Raw genomic sequence first — 25,319 nt, forward strand, 5'->3', positions numbered from 1 at the left:
TAATATAGCACCAAAGCAGGTTTTATTATTCAACATATTTGCCTCTGGATTATCCATCAGAGATGGAAATGCCTCTAATTCAATCATGTTTATCTTGTAGGTATACGAATAGCCTCACTGTTGAAGGCTTTTGTGTTTTGCATTCAAATGTATATTTGTTATTATGAGAACAATAAATATAATTTTATGAAAGAGAGAGACAAAACTACATAAAATGAAACTATATCTAAAAGGAATGGGATAAAGTAAACATTAGTAATAGAAACAGGGCTTTAGGAAATAAATTGATTTTAAAATTAACATTATGGTACAGAAGGTTTTAAAAAATTTGTATACCCTACAAAGAATTAAAATGATTCACAGCTGTGTTTTGGTTCTGAAACTTACTTAAATTTAATAATTTAGCCTGAAAAACACTTGGTATTTTATTAAAAAGTTCAATAAGGAATAGCAAATAAAGCATGATCATCACACCCTTCAAGTGGTATTTATTAAGCTTCTGTCTAGTTCCCTTAAAATCATATCAAGTCCATAAATAACAAAATAGGAGTGCATTAAAAATTGATCTGAGTGTAGCTTCTATGTTCATTCTCATCCCTGTCATCATTTATAGCAATTTCTACACCACCACTATGTTTATAAAGCACCCACCATGAATCAAGAACAGCACTAATCACTCTAATGCATAATCTTCCTTAATATTTGAGATGATCCTGTGTCTAAGGACTCAACATGCTGCAAATGGGGCACAATGAGGCACAAGAAAGTTAAAAATTTGTCCTAGATCACAGTTAAAGGTGCGGGAGAATTTAAATCACACCTCTTTGAATCCAAATCCCGAGTTCTTACTCATTGTACTATTAATTGTCAAATCTCCTTCAAAAGACTTGCTTACTTCTCCAGCCCACACAAATCTCATTCCCTTTCCTAAACCCAATATTTTTCCATGGATATCACATTGTTATTATATATTGGTCTATATAATGTTATGTACATGTGTGAATTGTATTAAATTTGTTCTTCAACTAGACTGTAAACTTCATGAAGGTTGGCTTATGTCTAATATGTGCCATGCTACTATCAAAAAAATAAAAGATAGCAAGGTTGGTGAGGATGCAAAGAGTCCTTGTACACTGTTGGCAGGAATGTAAATGAATACAGCTATTAAGGAAAACAGTATGATTGTTCCTTAAAAAATGAAAAATAGAACTATCATATGATCCAACAACCTGCTTTCCCCCAAAGGAAATGAAATAATTATCTTAAAGTGATACCTGCACTGCCATGTTCATTGCAGCATAGTCAAGATACGGAGACAACATCAGTGTTCGTTGATGGATGAATGGATAAAGAAATTATGGTATAGATACATATGCATATGTCATATATACATATACACATGTATTCATATGTAACATGTTTCACATATATACATATATGTCATATATAAAGATATGACATATGTTATATCTGTATATATCCAAATATATATGATGAAATATGATTCAGCCTTAAGAAAGGAAGAGATCCTGCCATTTGCGATGAACCTGAAGACATCATACTAAGTGAAATAAGCAGGATACTCACTAATATGTAGGATCCAAAAAAGCTGAATACTAGAAAAAGCATAGAGCAAAGCGGTGGTTAGGGAGGTGGTACAGGGACATTGGGGAAATGGGGAAATGTTGGTCAAAGAGTACAAAGTTGCAGTTATATTGGATGAGTATATCTAGAGATCTAATGTACAGTGTGATGACTATAATTAATAATGCTATATTAAACTAGAAATTTGCTTAGAGAGTAGATTTCAGGTGCTTTCATCACAATACACAAAAGATAGCTAGGTGAGATGATATGTTAATTAGCTTAACTGTAGTAATCATTTCACTGTTTTATATATATATATTAAATCATGTTATATACCTTAAATACATACTTTTATTAAAAATACATACATACAAAAAGTGTGCCATATACTCTTCCAATTTACTAACCACTTCCTCAAATATAAGCACTTAATAAATACCAGTTGAGGGCACCTGGGTGGCTCAGTGGGTTAAGCCGCTGCCTTCGGCTCAGGTCATGATCTCAGGGTCCTAGGATCGAGTCCCGCATCGGGCTCTCTGCTCGGCAGCGAGCCTGCTTCCCTCTCTCTCTCTCTCTGCCTGCCTCTCTGTCTGCTTGTGATCTCTCTCTGTCAAATAAATAAATAAAATCTTTAAAAAAAAAATAAATAAATAAATAAATAAATACCAGTTGAATAAAGTGTGACTGTGTAAAATAGGTATTGAGATGGTTAATAAGATATTTAGCACACTTAGTATAGTCCTAATATTATGCTAAGTAATTTATGTGTATTACTCTCATTTAATCCTCATTTATTTCCTGTGAAATGAGCTTCATGATGACCATTTTATGATGAAGAAAAGGGAAGAAATATCAAATAATTCGACCAAGGCCACAAAGATAACCAGTGGCAGTCTGGGATTCAATCCAAATTGTCTAAAAAAAAATCTATATTCTTATCATCTAGTACACTGTTATATTAGGACATGGCTAGGGCAAGTGATACTAACAAAGTTGTTTTTGCTTCTGGGTAAAGGGTGAATAAGAACTGATCAAATAGGAAATATGTATCATTTTTACATACTGTATATCTGAGTACATGGAACTGAATATCAGGGATAAGACTGACTAGCAATTTAACATTTACCATGGATAGGGGAGAAGGAGGTGAGTAGAAGAGAGTCTTTATAGATATATCACTCATCTGGGGTAGAGAAAATTGAATTTAGTCAAAAATGTTTTCTGAAATCCTTCTAAAACTAAAGCATAACATTTTTTTTTAAGTTTTTATTATTTGAGAAAGAGAGCAGAAGCAGGGGCGAGGTGGCAGAGAGAGAGAGGGAGAAGCAGACTCCATGCTGAGCAGGGAGCCTGACCCAGGACTTGATTCCAGAGCACTGAGATCATGACCTGAGCCAAAGGCAGATGCTTAACCAACTGAGCCACCAGGTGCCCCCCTAAATCTGATATTTAAACAACTTCTGATTTCATATGAGATTGCCAACCATTTCTTTTTTTTTTTTTTCTCTAAGATTTATTTATTTTAGAGAGTGAGAGATAGAGAGCGAGCACCTTGGAGGAGTGGCAGAGTGAGAGAGAGAATCCCATTCAGATTCCCTGCTGAGACTGGGGCCTGAGGGAGAGTTTAATTTCATGACCCTGAGATCATGACCTGAGCTGAAACCAAGAGTCAGACATTTCACGGACTGAGCTACCCAGGTGCCCTGAGATTGCCAACTATTTGTTTTCTTTTTTCTATTCCTCTTTCTTTTTTTCTTTCCTCCTTTCTTTCTTTCCTTGACAGAGAGAGAGAGAGAGAGAGAGAGAGAGAGAGAGATCACAACTAGGCAGAGTGGCAATAGAGGGAGAGAGAAGAGCAGGCCCCGCTGAGCAAGGAGGCTGATGTGGAACTCGATCCCAGGACCCTGGGATCATGACCCAAGCTGAAACCAGATGCCTAACTGACTGAACCACCTAGACACCCCTTGCCAACTATTTCCATTGGAGAAGTTACTTTTATTTATTTCTACAACTTGAATTTTTGAGATGAGTTAGTTTTAACATAAGAGATATTCTATTAACAATCTCAAATGTTCTCATTTTGATCACAAATCTTTAGGGAAATATCACCTGCTCTTCCTATCTCAAGCTTGTATTTTATTAAATATTATATTCTTTCACAGGGGTCAACCTGGAATCATTTCTTCACCTTCTCTTGGTTTGTCCTTTCCTGATAGATGATTCACACCAAGAGAGATTCAATCAAAACAAGTCATAGGGCAAGAGGAAAAATGTAGAGTGTTCAGTGAGCAAGGACTGACCTCCATTGTAATATCTCATAAGCCAATGACTCACTTCTGTTGCAAATACCGGCTTTACTGAGTACTTCTGTTCTGTATCTCTACAGCTTTGCCAAAGATGGCCACAATGGACTGGAAATATCTTTATTTGCTGGGAAGCAATACTTTTGATAATTTACAAGGTGGCCATATCAATAGTTAATAGAGTCATCAATACCCAGAAGCAAAATTGATTTTAGTGAATACATAACTGGAAAAAGTACTTAGCAGATTTTTCCTTTGGCCTTTTAAAAAACTGCATTTAACTATGTATTTCGTCATGGTACCATTTTTTTAAATGGTTAATATGTTTGGCTGACAAAGTAAAAATATAGATCTATAAAGGATTATTAATGATGAAGAATTGAAGATACAATAGGAAAAAGTGAGTTGCTGCAGAATGAGATACAGCTGAGCAAGGCAGAAATAAGAGAAAAATGGTCTAACACCATGAAGGAAGATTGTTTCAATGCCAAGTTTAAGGAAAAAATTCATTGCTCCAGGAAATGGACCAGAAACACACTTTTTATGTTCATTTCAGCATTATTTGTAATGGCAAAGACTTAAAAACAATATAAATGATCAGTCATTATGGTTCACTCATATGAGAGAACACTATGTAGCCATAAAAATAGGTTGTGGAGGAATATTTAATGACATGAGAAAAATTCATTCAATATTGTGAAGAAATAAAAAACAGATTACAAAGTGGTAGATGCAATATGGCAAAAATTAGATAAAACACAGAGATATGCACATGCATGTACATAATATAAAGATGGGAAAAAATAAATACCAAAATATTATTGATACTTAGCTCTGGGTAATGAGCTTATGGATGAGTATTAATATTCTTCTCTATACTTCCATATATTTCTCAAATTTCCTCTAATTAACATGTAATATCTTTGTAATTACAAAATAACAATATTTTGCATTTTATGTATTTATTTATTTTTTAAGATTTACTTATTTATTTGAGGGGGTGAGCAGAGGGAGAGAATCTTTCAAGCAGACTCCCCACTGAGCAAGGAGCCCCATGCAGGGCTTGATCCCACCACCCATAAGATCATGAACTGAGCTGAAACCAAGAGTCAGATGCTTAACCAACTGAGCCACCCAGGTGTCCCAGTATTCTGCATTTTCAAAGGAGAGGAGAGGAAAAATACAAACGAACTTCTATTTTTGACAATAAGGCTGAGTAGACACCCTTAATAGTCCCTTGGGTAAAAAGAAATTTCTGGGCTAACAAATAAATGAAATAAATATATTAAATTCCTCCTTTTAAAACATACTGCCAAGATAGTAGAAATAGCCTAAAACAAGACCAAAGAGGAAATCCAAGATGGTAAGCAGTTATTCACCTGTCTTTCCACTCTGAAGGATATGCCAAACTAGTCAATTAAACTTCCATTTTCTGAGCCATGTATAATGTGACCAGTGGAGTGTGGAGCTCCTACCACCAGCTCTGAGTGCTGACTATACGTATCTCTTCCCAACTTCATGTTAAATATTTCACACTAGTAGTTAGAAATCAGCCTTCAGAGTGTTTATAACACAAAAACTGACAAGTGATACAGATCAGGAATTTTTTTGCCCCCAGAGACCCAGTCCTTATGCATTTACCAAATTTGGGAAGCAAAACCAAGGGTCTATAAATGATTGAGAGTCTTATTGTGGACTGCATAGCTTTGGGGCCCCAAAGAGCTCCACAGTTAGTAGAAGAAAGAAGTAGAAATAAGTTTATTCCACAGAAGGAATCAACAAGGAAACAAACTGGATGCTAAGCGGGAGGGCAAGATATCTTCCCTGAAAATTTCAATGTCACCAAAGTTTTAGGACCTGAAACTCATACTGCTTATGTGGCTCACAAAACTTTAAGCCAAAATTCAAAAGTGTGGTCCCGGTTGATAGAATCCCCAGGGTTCTGGCTGATACCATTGCAAATCCTTTCTCAGGCAACACACTTATAACTCAGCCTCAAAAATTATCACAAGGGAAAAATATTAGGTCATATTAAAAAATGAAAATAGCACACAAGAAAATAAGATATTAGGAAACAAGATAGTAAAATCAGACCTCCAGAAGTTTTAAATACTAAGCAGGGCACAAATTAGAAACAAGATTAATGTAAATAAAGAAATAAAAGAATTGTAAATATGAGAACAGGGAGTTATTAAAACAGAAGAAAAGATAGACTTGAAGGAAACAACACTTCTAGAAATAAAAAAATCAATAATGGAAATTAAAAACTCTGTGGAGAATTCAAGCAGAGTATTAGACACAGCTGAAGACAGCACTCATTTGGAAAATCAGAAGGCAGATCTGAAGAAAGTATCCAAAATGCAGCAAAACATGTCACAAAAGTGGCAAATGTGTAGGAGAGGTTAAGAGATGTGAGAGTGATTAGGGGGACACCTGTGGAGTAAATCTATAAACAGAAGCATGGGAGTGATAAGTATTAAATTTAGGACAATAGCTACCTGTGGGATGCTGTGAAGCATTGGGTCATGTGCATATAGGACTTTAAAAACACTGGTACTATATTCTCTATTCTACAAATGGCAATGGGGACAGTGTCATAGGTGCTGGGGTGGCGGCAGCCAGCAGTAGCAAAACTGAGGGAGCAGTGGCCTGGCCTCGCAGGGCGTGGGCAGCGGCCACAGAAGCAAACAAACAAACAAACAAAACAACACAACAACAAAAAATGGGCAGTGGGTAGACAAGTGTTCCTTCTAATTTTTTTCTGAAAGTATATAATAAATACTCTTTTTTACGTTGTCAATATTTAATTATTATTTATAAAGTAGCCTGAAAGGGACTACTCCATAGAGTTAATTGTGGTTGCATTTGAGTTCAAACTATGGGTATTTTTATTTTCCCATCTTTTCTGATACTTAAAAATATTCTCTCATGAAACTATTAAATTTACAATAAAAATATAAGGATAAACACACTTTAAAAGAAAGAAGCATATGGTTTCCTAACATGATAAATGTCTTTGCATAAAATAGCAAACTCAGGTGATCGAATTTTCTGCGACCTTGTCTTTTATTTACAGATAAATACAATTTTTAAAAGCTGCATACAGAAGTTGGGAAGGCTTCTTTGGGTTATTTTTTTCTCTGGTGAGTAAAAACATAGTATCAAGTTTCCAACGAATCAAGGAAGCTTTTAAATTACTTTTTGGCACTTATGCAGATTCTTAAACTGAATTACTTCAGTTTCTTAATTATATTTAGTGACAAATTAATTAGAGATCTGGGACTGGTGAAATTATAATAAGACTACTGAGATTTACACTCGTTCCAAACAGAGTCAGTGGCAAAGATAACAATGATTTAATTTGGGACATAATGTGTTTATAGAAAGAAAGGGTTAGAAAAAGGCCCATTGGTAAGAGAAGCACTAACACTGGTATGTTTTTAGACAAAGAATTTGCTTAGGCTTCAAAGAATTTCAGATAACTAGTTGAATAATCAAATCCTAAAGAGAAAAAAGACCTTTTGAAGTACTGAATTCAACTTACTATAAAATTACAGTCTGCAAAATCATGTAAGAGAAAAAAATGAGATAAAAATTCAAAAAAAAACCGTCATTGAGAGTTGCTTCAGTCTTTCTAACATAAAAAAGTAAGCTATCTTATAATATGCCTGAGGGTGAATACTGTTTCCTATTTGAAAAGTATAGCTTAGCTTGCAATTTTTATTTTAAGTGACCTAAATTAAGTTGTCTTAAATATTCTTTTGGTTTCCAGCCATATTTACTGAGGTATAATCATATACAGTGAAATGTACATATACAGAGTTCAACCCAATTTAACAAACAAACCCAATTTAACATAACTGTGTAACCCCATCACTTACAAAGATATCCACCACTGCCTTCCCCCCGAACTTTCCCTTGTACCCCTATGCTGTCAACCCATAACCCCATGCAACCACTGTCCTGATTTTTACTATCAGTGAATGAATTTGATTTTTCAAGAATCATGTGATATTCACTCTTTTGGCTTCTTTCATGTGGCATATTTTATAAATTGCCTCATGCTTTTTATTCTATTCTATGCTATGATTTGTTTATTCATTTTCCTGTTGATGGCTGCCTGGGCTAATTCCACTTTTTAGCAACTAAAATAAAACTGCTATGAATGTTTCTGTACAAGGCATTAGTGAACACTATATTTTAATTTGTTTTAGATACTCAGGTGTGGAATTGCTGAATTATAAACAAATATGTTTTTTAAAAGAAACTACCAAAGTGTTCTCCAGAATGGTTGTACCATTTTACATTCCTACCATGAATGTATGAGAGATTTGGTTGATTCTCTCTTTGCTTACACTGGTATTGTCAGTCACTTTCATTTTAGCCATTTTAGTGGGTGTGTGGTGGGCTGTCATTATCTCTCTTTGAATATTCTTGTCTGATCTTAATATCAGGGAAATCTGGCCTTGTAACACAAGCTGGGAAGTACTTCCTCTTCCTGTATTTTCTGAAACTGGGAAGTTTTTTGTTTTTTTTTTTTTTTACTTTAGTGTGTTTTTTTTTTCCTTTTTTTTTTAATTAATTTATTTTTTCAGCATAACAGTATTCATTGTTTTTGCACAACACCCAGTGCTCCATGCAAAACGTGCCCTCCCTATTACCCACCACCTGTTCCCCCAACCTCCCACCCCTGACCCTTCAAAACCCTCAGGTTGTTTTTCAGAGTCCATAGTCTCTTATGGTTCGCCTCCCCTTCCAATTTTTTTTTTTTTTAATAAACATATAATGTATTTTTATCCCCAGGGGTACAGGTCTGTGAATCGCCAGGTTTACACACTTCACAGCACTCATGATAGCACATAGGAATCCATCAAAATCCTTGAGGAGAACGCAGGCAGCAACCTCTTCGACCTCAGCTGCAGCAACATCTTCCTAGGAACATCGGCAAAGGCAAGGGAAGCAAGGGCAAAAATGAACTATTGGGATTTCATCAAGATCAAAAGCTTTTGCACAGCAAAGGAAACAGTTAACAAAACCAAAAGACAGCTGACAGAATGGGAGAAGATATTTGCAAACGACATATCAGATAAAGGGCTAGTATCCAAAATCTATAAGGAACTTAGCAAACTCAACACCCAAAGAACAAACAATCCAATCAAGAAATGGGCAGAGGACATGAACAGACATTTCTGCAAAGAAGACATCCAGATGGCCAACAGACACATGAAAAAGTGCTCCACGTCACTCGGCATCAGGGAAATACAAATCAAAACCACAATGAGATATCACCTCACACCAGTCAGAATGGCTAAAATTAACAAGTCAGGAAACGACAGATGCTGGCGAGGATGTGGAGAAAGGGGAACCCTCCTCCACTGTTGGTGGGAATGCAAGCTGGTGCAACCACTCTGGAAAACAGCATGGAGGTTCCTCAAAATGTTGAAAATAGAACTACCCTATGACCCAGCAATTGCACTACTGGGTATTTACCCTAAAGATACAAACATAGTGATCCGAAGGGGCACGTGTACCCGAATGTTTATAGCAGCAATGTCTACAATAGCCAAACTATGGGAAGTTTTTTATTTGGTTTTATATGAAGATTTTTGGTTCTTTAATAGATACAGATCTATATAAGTTTTCTATGTATTCTCCTGTTAGTTTTTTTTTTTTTTAAGATTTTATTTATTTATTTGACAGAGAGATCACAAGCAGGCTGAGAGGCAGGCAGAGAGAGAGAGAGGAGGAAGCAGGCTCCCGCTGAGCAGAGAGCCTGATGCAGGATTAGATCCCAGGACCCTCAGATCATGACCTGAGCAGAGGTTTAACCCACTGAGCCACCCAAGTGCCCCACTGGTATAAAATTATTTATAATATCCCTTTTGCCCATTAATTGTTGTAGAGTATGTAATAATGCCCCCTCTGTCATTCCTATTATTAGCTATTTGTGCTCTATCTCTTTCCTTGATCAGTCCTGTTTGATAATTATCAATTTTATTACTCTTTTTAAAAACCCAATTTTTGTAACATTATTCATTTTTCTGTTTTTGTCTATTTTCTATTTCACTGATTTCAACTCCTATCTTACTAGATCATTTCTTTTACTTATGCTGATTTTTAACTTGCTCTAATTTTGCTAACATCTTAAGTTGGAAACATATGTCATTTCATCTTTCTTTCTAATATATTGAATCTTTTTTTTAAAGATTTTATTTATTTATTTGATAGAGAGAGAAATCACAAGTAGGCAGAGCACCAGCAGAGAGAGAGGTGGAAGCAGGCTCCCTGCCAAACAGAGAGCCCGATGCAAGGCTCAATCCCAGGACTCTGGGATCATGACCTGAGCCAAAGGCAGAGGCTTTAACCCACTGAGCCACCCAGGCACCCCTAATATATTGAATCTTATAAAAATAAATATAAAAATATAAATAATAAAATAAAATAAGCTCATAATATAGCCTTCTGTTATGACTATATATATTATAATTTAAGCATTTATATTTGAAATATAAATCTACCTCTAAGCACAGCTTAACTGCATGCCATAAATTTTGAAATGCTGTTTTTAATTCTTATTCCATTTTAAATATTTTTAATTTTTCTTGTGATTTCCTCTTCAGTCCATGAGTTATTTAGAAATGTGTTGTTTATTTTCCAAATATTTGGAGATTTTTTTAGATTAATAACATTAATAACATCTTAATGTTATTAATTTCTAATTTACTACTCTTGTGGTCAGAAAATATACTTCAAAGATTTCAACCTATGGAATTTATTGAGACTTGTTTTATAGTTCAATATATCACCTGTCTTGATAAATTTTCTTTATTTTTATCTTGATAAATTTTCTATGTGCAATTGGAAAGAGTTTATATTCTCTTATTTTGGGCCATAGTGTTCTATAAATGACAATTAGATCAAGTTAGTTGATAGAGTTTCTCCAATCTTCTGTATCGTTACTAATTTTTTGTCTACTTGCTCTCTCACTTACTGGAGGTGCTAAAATTTCCCACTAGATTTGTCTATTTCATACTAATTACTTCAAGCATTTTACATATTGTCTTCTGTTTTATTATTAGGAAATGTCTTTTATCTAGGAATAGTCTTTGAAGAGTCTGATATATGTGTCTTTGTGGGTTTTCTTAGTGGTTGCTCTGGGGATTATAATATACACCTTTAACTTGCAGAGTATCTCCCCAAAATGTCTATTATTTCATCAATAGTGTAAGCACTATAGCAGTGGAGTTGCCTCCCTTCCCTCTCTTTATGCTACTCTTCTTTTATGTCTAATTTTATGTATTATATAAACCATAAAATATACTTTTTTAATTTAAGGAATCAGTAATTTCCAAAATAAAATTTGAATATATATATATATATATATATATATATATGTATATATATATATATATGTCTATATATATATTTTTTTCTTTCTTATTTGGTAACATTTTTACCTGGCATATTTTCTCTTCAGTCTCAAAAAATTCTCTTAGCATGTCTTTTTTTTTTAATAGAGTTTATTTATTTACTTGAGAAACAGTCACAGAAATAGGGATAGAGATAGTGACAGAGAGCCAGAAGCAGGCTTGCTGCTGAGCAGGGAGCCAAGCATGGGGCTTGATCCCAATACTCTGTGATCATGATCTGAGCCAAAGGTAGATGCTTAACTGAATGAGCCACCCAGGCACCCCTCTTAGCATGTCTTTTATTGCAGATCTGATGAAGATGAGTATATTCCCAGTGTTTCTTCATGGACAGATGTGTTAGCCTTCATTTTTGAAGATAGTTTTTGCTAGATATAGAATATTAGATGACTTTTTTTTTCTTTCAGCACCTGAAATTGCTCTATACTCTTCTAGCCTCCATTTTTTTCTAATGAGGAGTTAGTCAACATTCTTATTGCTGCTCACCTGTATGCCATGTATTTTATTCTCCAGATGTTTTCAAGACTTTACCTTTGAGTCTTTCAGCAGTTTGATTGTGATTGCCTTCCTTTAATTCACTTTGTATTTATCCTGCTTAGGGTTTGCTGAATTTCTCAGATATATAGATTAATGACTTTCATCAATTTAGGATTTTTTTGGTTCTGTTTTCTCTCTGTCCTTTTCTACAACTCCAATTACATGTATTATTGACAATCTTATATTGATACACTTATCTCAGATATGTGTTCCTCCTTTTCTTTCTTTCTTTTTGTGTTTCACTTTAATTTCTATTGACTTATCCTTAAGTTCATTAGTTCATTCCTATGTATGGTACATCCTTTGAGCTTGTAACCCTATTGATGAATCTTTCATCTTGGTCATCATAATTCCATTTCTAGGACTTCCATTTGGCTCTTTGTTATAGTTTGCATATATTTTCTGAAATTCCCCATCTTTTCACATATATTGTTCATTGTTTTCATGAGTTCTTCTAACACTTCCTATTATGGCCACATAGTTGTGTTAATCATTCACCAGAGTCTCTCTCTTCTGTGTCTTTGATTGGCAATACATACCAGAATGGCAATAGTCAAGAGATAGGTGTTTGGCCCACAATGGTACAGCCAACAGAATTAACTGATAACATGATAACATAGCATTTTCCTAAAACTCAAATTATAAACCACAAGTCTCTTAGGATTAAGAACATTGCAAAAATTACTGGCCATCTTACTACACTGCAAAAATGCATGCAAATTTTTCCTCAGCTTTCATCTTTGTGCTGCATTTGAGGCATAAACTGAAATCATTGGATAAATAGGGATCAAAATATTACCTTGAGATACATTTGAGAAGGAGAGAAGTCTTTCTTCCAAAGACTTAAAGGAAAACAGATTCCCCAATGCTCCACAGTAAATTTGTTTGACATTTCTCTGATAGGAATATATTTCTTAAAAAAATTGTGCAGTGCTGAAGAACAGTTTTGTTTATAATTTTCTAAGGAGATTGTTAATAGTAATCAGCATGGTTTTGTGGGGCAAAATAATGACATATCTGAAGATCATTCCTGAAGATTTCAAAGAGGCTAGTTTAGTAAAACAGAACAAAACAAACTTAGCAATGATAAAAACAATGCAATAGACATTCAAAATATTTTAATAATTATGAACCTAAATCTTTGAGGTTTATGTTATGAAACTGACTATTTAGAAGAAAAGACTAGAAGAAAAAGAAGAAATCTCCATAATTATCAACAACCGTTGTTAAAGGTAGGAGAGAGGCAATATGGCAGAGGAGTAGTGGACTAAAATGACATCCGGTCACAGGAGTTCAGCTAGATAATTATCAAACCATCCCAAACACCTACAAACTCAGTAGGAGATTCAAGAGAAGAGTAGCAATTCTAGAAACAGAAAATTGATCACTTTCTGAAAGGTAGGACATGTGGAGAAGTGAATCTGAGGTGATGGGAAGATAGACCACAGGGAGACGGGCAGCTACTGGCAAGCGGTGGGGCAGTGGAGCACAAAATCAGAACTTTAAGGAGTCTACTCCACTGAGGGACATTGCTCCAAAGGCTAAGCAGGGGTGGAGCCCTCGCAGGGACAGTGTGGTCTCAGAATCCGCAGGGTCACTGAAAGATCAGGGGTGTCTGAGTGTAGCAGAGCTCCCAGGTATTAGAGCGGGGAAGCTGACTACAGAGACAGAGCCAAGGAGTGAGCTTTCATTTCAGGGTTACCTTAAACTGTGATCCACAGCACAGTCAGACCACTGCTCTTTGAGCAGGGACCCCACAAGTGGCAGATCCAGGGAGACTCACCTTCCTCCCCTGAAGGCAGGAATCTGCTGGGTTTGGCACTGAGGAGTGGGGCCCTGAGCTCTCGGCCCCTCTCGGCTGGAGATTGGGAGGCTGCCATTTTCATGCCCATCCTCCAGAGCTCTACAGAAAGTGATCAGGGAACAAAAGCTCCCAAGACCAAACCAAGCAGATTACTTAGCCTGACCCCTGGCAAGGGCAGTGCGATTCTGCCTTGGGCAAAGACATTTGAGAATTACAGCAACAGGCCCCTCCCCCAGAAGATCAGCAAGAACATCCAGCCAAGACCAAGCTCACTGATCAAGGAGAACAGCGGAATTCCAGAGGAAGGGAAAGCAAAGAATGGAATTCATGGCTTTCTCCCAATGATCCTTTAGTCTTGCAAAATTAAATTAAATTTAAAAAATTTTTTTCTTATTCTAATTTTTTAAACTTTTCTCTTTCCTCTTTTAACGTTTTTAAACTAGTTTATCTTAACAACACCTTTCTAAAAAAAAAACCCTTTTAAACACTCATTATCATAGTCATATTTTATCCTTCATTGTATTTTAACTTATTTTTTATATACATACAGGGTTTTTTATTTCTAAAAATTTTTATTTCTAAAAAATTTCCCCTTTCTTCTCCCCTAGTTTGGGGTCTCCTCTGATTTGTTTACATTTTTGCTTACATTTTTCTGTGGTCTTTGCCACCCTTTCAGTATTTTATTCTCTCATTCATGTATTATTATCTGGATAAAATGACAAGATGGAAAAACTCACCCCCCCCGCCAAAAAAAGAGCAAGAGGCAGTACCAATGGCTAGGGACCTAATCAATACAGACCATGGGTAATATGTCAGATCTAGAGTTCAGAATAATGATTCTCAAGGTGCTAGCTGGGATCAAAAAGGCATGGAGGATATTAGAGAAACCCTGTCCGGAGAAATAAAATCCCTTTCTGGAGAAATAAAAAGAACTAAAATCTAATGAAGCTGAAGTCAAAAAAGGAATTAATGAGGGGCAATCAAGAATGGAGACTCTTATTGCTAGGATAAATGAGGCAGAAGAGAGAATTAGTGATATAGAAGACCAAATGATGGGGAATAAAGAAGCTGAGCAAAAGAGAGACAAACAAGTTCTGGACCACAAGGGGAGAATTTGAGAGATAAATGGTACCATAAGATGAAACAATATTAGAATAATTGGGATTCCAGAAAAAGAGGAAAGAGAGAGAGGGCAGAAGGTATACTGGAGCAAATTTATAATAGAGAATTTTCCTAATACAGCAAAGGGAACAAGCATCAAAATCCAGGAGGCACAGAGAACCCCCCTCAAAATCAGTAAAAAATAGGTCCACACCCTGTCATCTAATAGTAAAACTTAGTAGTCTAAGTGATAAAGAGAAAATCCTAAAAGCAGCTCAGGACAAGAAGTCTGTAACATACAATGGTAGAAATATTAGATTGGCAGCAGACTTATCCACAGAGACCTGGCAGACCAGAAAGAACTGGCATGATATATTCAGAGCACTAAATGAGAAAAATATGCAGCCAAGAATACTATATCCAGCTAGGCTATCATTGAAAATAGAAGGAGAGAAAAAAATCTTCCAGGACTAATTAAATTAAAAGAATTTGTAAACACCAAACCAGCCCTGCAGGAAATATTGAAAGGGGTCCTCTAAGCAAAGAGAGAGCCTAAAAGTAGTAGACCAGAAAGGAATAGAGACAATACACAGGAACAGTCACCTTACAGGCAATACAGTGGCACTAAATTATTATCTTTCAATAGTTACCTGAATGTAAATGGGCTAAATGTTCCAATCAAAAGACACAGGGTATCAGAATGGATAAAAAACAAAACCCATCAATATACTGTCTCCAAGAAACTCATTTTAGACCCAAAAACACCTCCAGATTTAAAGTGAGGGGGTGGAAAAGAATTTACCATGCTAATGGCCATCAAAAGAAAGCTAGGGTGGCAACCTTATATCAAATAAATTAGATTTTAAGCCAAAGGTTATAATAAGAGATGAGGAAGGACACTATATCATACTTAAAGGGTCTGTCCAACAAGAAGATCTAACAATTTTAAATATATATGTCCCTAACATGGGAGCAGCCAACTATATAAACCAATTAATAACAAAATCAAGGAAACACATCAACAATAATACAATAGTAGTAGGGGACTTTAACATCCCCCTAACTGAAATGGACAGATCATCTAAGAAAAAGATCAACAAGGAAATAAAGACCTTAAATGACACACTGGACCAGGTGGACATCACAGGTGTATTCAGAACATTCCATCTCAAAGCAACAGAGTACACATTCTTCTCTACTGCATATGGAACATTCTCCAGAATAGATCACATCCTGGGTCACAAATCAGATCTCAACCAGTACCAAAAGATTGGGATCATTCCCTGCATATTTTCAGACCGCAATGCTCTGAAGCTAGAAGTCAATCACAAGAGGAAAGTTTGAAAGAATTCAAATACATGGAGGCTAAAGAGCATCCTACTAAAGAATGAATGGGTCAACCAGGAAATTAGAGAAGAATTGAAAAAATTCATGGAAATAAATGATAATGAAGACACAACTGTTCAAAATCTGTGGGACACAGAAAAGGTGGTCCTGAGAGGAAAGTATATAGCTATACAAGCCTTTCTCAAGAAACAAGAAAGGTCTCAAGCACACAACCTAACCCTACACCTAAAGAAGCTAGAGAAAGAACAGCAAAGAAAGCCTAAACCCAGAAGGAGAAGAGAAATAATAAAGATCAGAGCAGAAATCAATGAAATAGAAACCAAAACAATAGTAGAACAAATTAATGAAACTAGGAGCTGCTTCCTTGGAAGAATTAATAAGATTGATAAACCCCTGGCCAGACTTATCAAAAAGAGAAGAGAAATGACCCAAATTAATAAAATCATGAATGACAGAGGGAAGATCACAACCAACACCAAAGAAATAAATCAATTATAAGAACATATTATGAGCAACTATATGCCAGCAAATTTGACAATCTGGAAGAAATGGATACATTCCTAGAGAATATAAACTACCAAAATTGAACCAGGAAGAAATAGAAAACCTGAACAGACCCATAACCAGGAAGGAGATTGAAGCAGTCATCAAAAATCTCCCAACAAAAAAGAGCCCAGGGCCAGATGGCTTCCCAGGGTAATTCTACCAAACATTTACAGAAGAATTAATACCTGTTCCCCTAAAACTGTTCCAAAAAATAGAAAGGGAAGGAGAACTTCAAAACTCATTTTATGAGGCCAGCATTACCTTGATCCCAAAACCAGACAAAGACCCCACCAAAAAGGAGAATTACAGACCAATATCCTTGATGAACACGGATGGAAAAATTCTCACCAAAGTACTAGCCAATAGGATCCAACAGTACATTAAAAGGATTATTCAACACAACCAAGTGGGATTTATTCCTGGGCTGCAAGTTTGGTTCAATATCCACAAATCAATCAATGTGATACAATATATTAATAAAAGAAAGAACAAGAACCATATGATACTCTCAATAGATGTTTAAAAAAACATTTGACAAAGTACAACATCCTTTCCTGATCAAAACTCTTCAAAGTGTAGGGATAGAGGGTACAATCCTCAATATCATCAAAGCCATCTATGAAATTGAGGATTGTACCCTCAGTGTACATCCTCAGTGAATATCATTCCCAATGGGGAAAAATTGAGAGCTTTTCAGCTAAGATCAGGAACACAGCAGGGATGACCACTATCACCACTGCTATCACTGCTATTCAATATACTACTAGAAGTCCTAGCTTCAGCAATCAGACAACAAAAAGAAATTAAAGGCATCTGAATCAGTAAAGAAGAAGTCAAACTCTCACTCTTTGCAGATGATATACTTCATGTGGAAAACCCAAAAGACTCCACTCCAAATCTGCTAGAACTTGTACAGGAATTCAGTAAAGTGTCAGGATATAAAATCAATGCACAGAAATCAGTTGCATTTCTATTCACCAACAATAAGAAAGAAGAAAGAGAAATTATGGAGTCAATCCCATTTACAATTGCACCCAAAACCATAAGATACCTTGGAATAAACCTTACCAAAGAGGCAAAGAATCTATACTCAGAAAACTATAAAGTACTCAGAAAAGAAATGAAGGAAGACACAAAGAAATGGGAAAATGTTCCATGCTCATGGATTGGAAGAACAAATATTGTGAAAATGTCTGTGCTACCTAAAGTAATCTACACATTAAATGCAATCCCTATCAAAATACCATCAATTTTTTTCAAAGAAATGGAACAAATAATCCTAAAATTTATATGGAACCAGAAAAGACCCAGAATAGCCAGGGGAATGTTGAAAAAGAAAGCCAAAGTTGGTGGCATCACAATTCCAGACTTCAAGCTCTATTACAAAGCTGTCATCATCAAGACAGCATGGTACTGGCACAAAAACAGACACATAGATCAATGGAACAGAATAGAGAGCCCAGAAAGAGAACCTCAACTCTATGATCAACTAATCTTCAACAAAGCAGGAAAGAACGTCTAATGGAAAAAGACAAGTCTCTTCAACAAATGGTGTTGGGAAAACTGCACAGCCACATGCAGAAGAATGAAACTGGACCATTTCCTTACACCACACACAAAAATAGATTCAAAATTGATGAAAGACCTCAATGTGAGACAGGAATCCATCAAAATCCTGAGGAGAACACAGGCATCAAGCTCTTTGACCTCAGCCATAGCAACTTCTTCCTAGAAACATCACCAAAGGCAAGGGAAGCAGGGGCAAAAATGAACTAATGGGACTTTGTTGAGATTAAAAGCTTTTGCAAGCAAAGGAAACAGTCAACAAAACCAAAAGACAACGGATAGAATGGGAGAACATATTCACCAGTGACATATCAGATAAAGGGCTAGTATCCAAAATCTGTAAAGAACTTATCAAACTCAACACCCAAAGAACAAATAATTCAATCAAGAAATGGGCAGAGGACATGAACAGACATTTCTGGAGAGAAGACATCCAGATGGCCATCAGACACATGAAAAAGTGCTCAACATCACTCGGCATCAGGGAAATACAAATCAAAACCACAGTGAGATAGACCACCTCACACCAGTCAGAATGGCTAAAATTAACAAGTCAGGAAACGACAGATGTTGGGGAGGATGTGGAGAAAGGCGAACCCTCCTACACTGTTGGTGGGAATGCAAACTTTTACAGCCACTCTGGAAAAGAGTAAGGAGGTTCCTCAAAAAGTTGAAAATAGAGCTATTCTACGACCCAGCAGTACAGGGTATTTACCCTAAAGATACAAACATAGTGATCTGAAGGGGCACATGCACCCAATATTTATAGCAGCAATGTCCACAATAGACAAACTATGGAAAGAACCTAGATATCCATCAACAGATGAACAGATGAACAAAGAAGATGATATATATGTATATACATATACACACATACATATATGTGTGTGCGTGTGTGTGTGTGTGTGTGTGTGTGTGTGTATATATAATACAGCCATCAAAAGAAATGATATCTTGCCATTTGCAATGATGTGGATGGAACTAGAAGGTATTATGCTGAGCAAAATAAGTCAACCCAGAGAAAGACAATTATCATATGATCTCCCTGATATGAGGAATTTGAGAGACAGAGTGGGTGTTTTGGGGGTAGGGAAGGAAAAAAATCAAACTTAAATCAAAATTAAGACTCTTAATATCACAAAACAAACTGAGGGTTGGGGCACCTGGGTGACTCAGTGGGTTAAGCCTCTGCCTTTGGCTCAGGTCATGATCTCAGGATCCTGGGATCAAGCCCTGCACTGGGCTCTGTGCTCAGCAGGGAGCCTGCTTCCCTTCTCTCTCTGTCTACTTGTGGTATCTATCAAATAAATAAATAAAATCTTTTTTAAAAAAAGCTCAGGGATCATTATTGTATACATCAGTTAGCTTTTGTTGTATAGCCAACTACTCTAAAACCGATGATTTAAAAGAGGAACCACTGATTAATTCTTAAAGCTCTGAGTGTCGCTTTCTGTTTTGTGCCAGCCAGGTCAGGGCCCACTCATGTCTGGTGCTTGGCAGGTTGGTTGATCTGTCGGGGGGCTGGTGGGGGGGCAGAGCTCACTTTTATGTGTGACAGTTGGCTCTGTCAGTTAACAGGATGGCCACAGCTGCTCATCATCCAGCAAGCTTAGCCTGGGCTCATGCACTTGATAGAGGAACGATTTTTAGCATCAGGAGAGGACAAGTCCCAATGCCTAAAACTATTGACGTTTCCCTGTGCACCATGTTTGCTAATAATCCACTGGCCAAAGCAAGTCATATACCTACATTCAAACCTCTTACAGAGGTATAGATTCTTAGTGTAAAATAGATTCTTAGTGTAAAAAGGCTAAAACTGTCACTAGGATTCGATTAAAAACTCAGCTTCAGTGTTGGGCATCTCATTTAGTCTCAACAGAGCAGTAATAGAGCATGCCTCTTAATGGTAAGGGACACGAAGAAAGGGATTAGAGAAATGGCTATGATGCAATCTTCCACATCACACACCTTAGTTTACAGTAAATATCAGGCAATAATTGCTACTGTATTTGAGGTGGGAAGAAAGTCAAAAGCACAGCTTACTCCAGGAGATTTTACACATCGATATCTTTTTTCTTCTAACTTGCTTTTGCTACTGTGAAGAAAGTGTACAAATCTTAAGTATTTGCAAGTCAATGCACTGGCACAAAATAAAGACCATGTGACACTCACACCTATGTCTGGAATTAGAGCCATGCCAGCGTCCCCATAGTCCCACTTATTCTTTCTTTCAATATTTCCTACCCTTCTCCCCAAAAGTAACCACTATTCTGACTAGAGTCACTTTGCCTGTTTTCTTACTTCATACAGTTGAAAACATATAGTGTGTGCTGCTTTGTGTCTGACTTCTTTGGTTCACCATGTATGCTCTTTTGATTTGTCTGTGTTGTTGGACATAGCTGTGGTCTTATTTTTATTTCTGTACAGTATTCCACTGCATGAATTAACTACTAATTTATTTGTCCAGTCTACTGTAGTTGTACATTTGAGCTGTTTCTAATTTTTTGCTATTAAGAATAATGCTATTATGAACATGCTTGTAAACATCTTTTGGTGAACATGTGTACACATTTCTGTTGGGAAGAAAAAAGATTGAAAATGTTCACAGTGTTCTTTAATATTTGTGTATCTAGGTACCCAAGATGCAGTATCTCTTTCTTGTTTTTTTTTTTTTTAAGTTTTATGGAGGTATAATGGACAATTGACAAATAAAATCATGAGGTATTTAAAGTATACAAAACGATGATTTGATGTATGTATACATTGTGAGTTCCTCCTCACAGATAATTAACTTATCTATCATCCCGCTTCTCACTTTTTTGTGGGAGAATATTTAAGTTCTACCTTTTTAGCAAACTTCAATTACACAATGTAGTATCATCACCTATTGTCACCAGGTTATACATTAGACCTTCAGACCTTATTCATCTTATAACTGAAAGTGTGTACCCTTTCACCAACCTCTCTCCACTTGCCATGTGTGTTCTACCATATTGTTGAACACATAGGAGTGGAATTGCTGGCGAATAGAGAACATGTACATTCAAAATTAGCTGATACTGTCAAACAATTTTCTAAATGATTCTACTCATTTATACTCTCTCTACTTTTTATATATTTTACCTCTAATACTCTCTTATGCATAAATTTTACCTTCATTTTGGTGTCCCAGGTTTTAAGCTAATATGTTCTTGAGTTTTACTTTCTCATGCTATATGACAAAATAGTTACATTTGGACTCGAATTGAATTAACAGTAGTTGATCTGCATTTCACAAAATCCCAAGAATCCCGAAGTGCATAAGATTATTCTGCTTAGCAATAAACCAAAATATTCTGCTTCCTCATTCCTTCTTCAAACACTCATTGAGCATCTACAGGAGATTTTTAGATTTGAATCTGGAGATACAAAGGAATGTAAGATTGAACTTCTGAACTCTGAGAAATATGTACAGTAAAAGATGACTCTTTTTTTTTTATTAGTAGCTACCAGCTCCTCCCCAGTGCCTCCCACCTCTCCTATCACTTCTCCAATACTTACCTCTAGCCTTGATGAGCAATTCAGGATCTTTCATTAAGCACAAACACAATTTTTCCTCCTCTCTTTTCCCTCTTAGGGCTAAATACCCCTAGGAGTTTCATCTTCTCCCTTTTGAGACAAAAATTAATATTAGGACACAAGCAAAATTGTCCCCAAAACTTGAGGAATGGTGGCGATGTTGACTTTTCACATTTTTTCCTGTATTTCAAGGAAGAGTCTGCAGGTATTTGTATATAAAGGGATTTTCAGGCTGCTTATGTGTAAGATTACAAATGTTTGTAGTGTTCTTACTGTTCAGTATTTCATATTGTAAAATGATCAGGAGGATACATTAGTTGTTAAGGTAAAGTATCTTTGTGGCTTAAGGGAGGTAATATAGCGCTCAAAATAGCTGCAGTTAGTCCTTTTCATTGGTAATGTGAAACCAATTTTTGTTTGTGAATTGACCTGTTGCATCTGTGCAATACATTTCAACGCCCAAGGAGAGTCCTGCAGGAAAAGTGAGGTTCTGTTATTTATAAAAATAGATCACTAGTAATAAAATTAACCTCATTTAAAATTAACCTCATTTAAAATCACTGGTAATAAAATTAACCTCATTTAAATCACTCATTTAGATGTTTCTCTGAAGTATTAAGAGCCACCCACAGGTACTTTGTTGTATTTTTTCCCATAGGTCATCTTCAGTGGGTATACATTTATTTCCTTCTAGCCTTCTATAAGTAAAAGTATGTAAGCAAAAATATGGTGAGGTGGGAATAGCTGCCCAAATGATTCCATCCTGTCCATCAAGAGGAATCACCAGGGGCGCCTGGGTGGCTCAGTGGTTAAGCCGCTGCCTTCGGCTCAGGTCATGATCTCAGGGTCCTGGGATCCAGCCCCGCATTGGGCTCTCTGCTCAGCAGGGAGCCTCCTTCCTTCCCCTCTCTCTGCCTGCCTCTCTGCCTACTTGTGATCTCTCTGTCAAATGAATAAAAAATCTTTAAAAAAAAAAAAGAGGAATCACCAGATGTTTTTATCACAAGTGGTATAAATCAGAATCAAAGTAGCTTAAATAGAAAAAGGATTCATTAGGGGCACCTAGGTGGCTCAGTGGGTTAAACCTCTGCCTTCGGCTCAGTCATGATCTCAGGGTCCTAGGATCGAGCCCCACATCGGGCTCTTTGCTTAGCGGGGAGCCTGCTTCCCCCTCTATCTCTGCCTGCTGCTCTGTCTGCTTGTGATCTCTCTGTCAAATAAACACATAAAATCTTTTTAAAAAAAAAAAAGAAAGAAAAAGGATTCATTAACTCATACCTGGGAAGTGTAGCTTCTGCCACAGTTCAGTTTATCTGGGGACTCAAACAGAATTGTTTCCTTACCCAGTGGGGGGCTGCTCGCTCTTGAGTGCACTGGTCTGTGGACTGGCCTTTTCCACAGTCTATGGATGCTCCAGCTTCAATAAGCACCCTTCTTGCTCTGTGTACCCTTAGACATGGTCCTGTTTCATACTCCGAAGTGAAGAATAATGGGGCAAGGATTCTGAGTGGACCAGCTTAGTTGGGTCACATGCTCATTCCTGAACCAATTCCATTGTTCAGGGGATTGGATATTCTGTATGGCCAGGCCAGGGAGTGATTTTGTTGGCAAGTTCCCCCAAATTATTGGATCAGAGAGAAGAAATCATCCTTTGACAGAAACAGCAAATGTTTGGTACAGCCTTCATAGGTACTTCTCATATATTGGTCACAGAAATAGTGGGGAAATATCTCTGGTTACAGTGCTATATAGAGTATGGGACTCATAAGGAGTTTTAATTCATACCAGATATTTTTTCCAGGAAATAGTCTTACTTGGTGGAGATAAAATCCCATTTGACTAATCTTCTAGGCCTTATAATGCATAAAATTACTGATTAAATGTCCAGTTAATTCACTTCAGCAACCATTTGATGGTCACTGAAGTGTTTGATCAAAAATTAAGGTGTTTGGATACTGGATAATCTAATCTCTATTATAGGATTAAAAATATAAAATAGTCACAGCTCATTGTTTTCCATTCCTGAAATGTGTTGGTTATAATAAGTAGCTACAGTGAGAAACCAGAACCTATAGGAGACAATCATATTAGCAGGCTAATAATCATGCTACTTTTTGCAGAAAACCTACCTCTTAAAATGTCAACCGGAATGTCTCCCTAGAATATCAGAAAATTTTGCTAAACAAAAACAATTGGAATATTACTGTCCGCTACTCAATTAAATAGTCTCTTAAAACAAATCTTGCCCTTGCAAAAAGAAGAGGGCAGTATAATAGACATAGCTTTATATGAATGGGCATAGTAGTTTCGTCCAGAACAAACACTATCATTGTGATCCACTGAAGAGTATTTCCTAAGTGCTAGGTCTATGGTTGTGGTGGTCAACTAGGGATACTTTGCCTTGGAGGGCATAGTTGGCAATGTCTGGAGACAATGGATTGACCTTGTCAGGACTAGGAAACTGCTGCTACTAGTATCTACCAGCTAAGGTCAGGGACGCTAAACATTCTAGTGATCAAAGGATGGCAGCACATAGAACAATCATTAAGACAGGTTGAACTTGAACTTTAAAAAAAATTTTTTTTGTGTTACGTTAGTCACCATAAAATACATCATTAGTTTTGATGCCGTGTTCCAAGATTCATTGTTTATCTACAACACTTGAACTTTAAAGAAACTAGAGTAACAGGCTGGGAATTTACATTTATCCTGTAAGCTGGAGGAGTCATTGAACTTCCATGTAGAAGAAAGTAACAGGATGGAAATAAGGCTTTAGATTATTGAAATCAGAATCGAGGTAGTTTATAGGTGGTCACTGCACTATTCTTTTGCTTTTTCTGAATAGCTAACATTTTTCAAAGTGTTAAGTTTTTATTTATTTATTTAATATTTTATTTATTTATTTGACAGAGATCACAAGTAAGCAGAGGCAGGCAGAGAGAGAAGAGAAGCAGGCTCCCTGCTGAGCAGAAGCCCAATTCAAAGCTCCTTCCCAGGACGCTGGGATCATGACCTGAGCTGAAGGCAGAGGCTTAAACCCACTGAGCCACCCAGGCACCCCAAGTTTTTATTTTTTAAGCTTTGTTTTCCCTTGCGAGGATTTAGGGTCAATTGAAGACAGGGCCTGAAGGCACCTGGGTGGCTCAGTGGGTTAAAGCCTCTGCCTTTGGCTCAGGTCATGATCCCAGAGTCCTGGGATCAAGCCCCACCTCAGACTCTCTGCTCAGCAGGGAGCCTGCTTCCCTTCCTCTCTCTCTGCCTGCCTCTCTGCCTACTTGTGATCTCTCTCTCCGTCAAATAAATAAATAAAATCTTAAAAAAAAAAAAAAGACAGGGCCTATTTGCTTTTTGCTCTCTCCTTAGAGCGGTATTTGGTCAGGAGGATGATGCATAAACATGATGCAAAACAAGTCCAGGGGTATCTGGTTGGCTCAGTTGGTTAAGCATCAGACTCTTGGTTTTGGCTCAGGTCATGATCTCATGGATCCTGAGAGGAGAGCCAGCCCACAGTGGGCTCCACATTCAGCAGGGAGTCTGCTTGAA

At 36.7% G+C, this 25,319-nt stretch overlaps 1 protein-coding gene across 2 annotated transcripts in view; it reads right to left on the bottom strand.

The window, feature by feature from the left end:
- Positions 1-8,781: 8,781 nt before the first annotated feature.
- CWC22 (CWC22 spliceosome associated protein homolog) overlaps positions 8,782-25,319 on the bottom strand; it is a 76,495-nt gene continuing 59,957 nt past the window's right edge. Inside the window, exons 21-22 of one of the 2 annotated variants that reach the window (XM_046019607.1) lie at positions 21,759-21,866; positions 8,782-8,822 (exon numbers count right to left, since the gene is read on the bottom strand). In XM_046019607.1, the coding sequence (XP_045875563.1) occupies positions 21,779-21,866 (88 nt within the window). In that variant the 3' untranslated portion in view covers positions 8,782-8,822; positions 21,759-21,778. Of the gene's footprint in view, positions 8,823-12,864; positions 12,885-21,758; positions 21,867-25,319 lie in introns of those variants that run through there. The other variant, XM_046019608.1, reaches the window with a different exon arrangement.

Source organism: Meles meles, chromosome 9, assembly GCF_922984935.1.
Source record: "Meles meles chromosome 9, mMelMel3.1 paternal haplotype, whole genome shotgun sequence".
NCBI lineage: Eukaryota > Metazoa > Chordata > Mammalia > Carnivora > Mustelidae > Meles > Meles meles.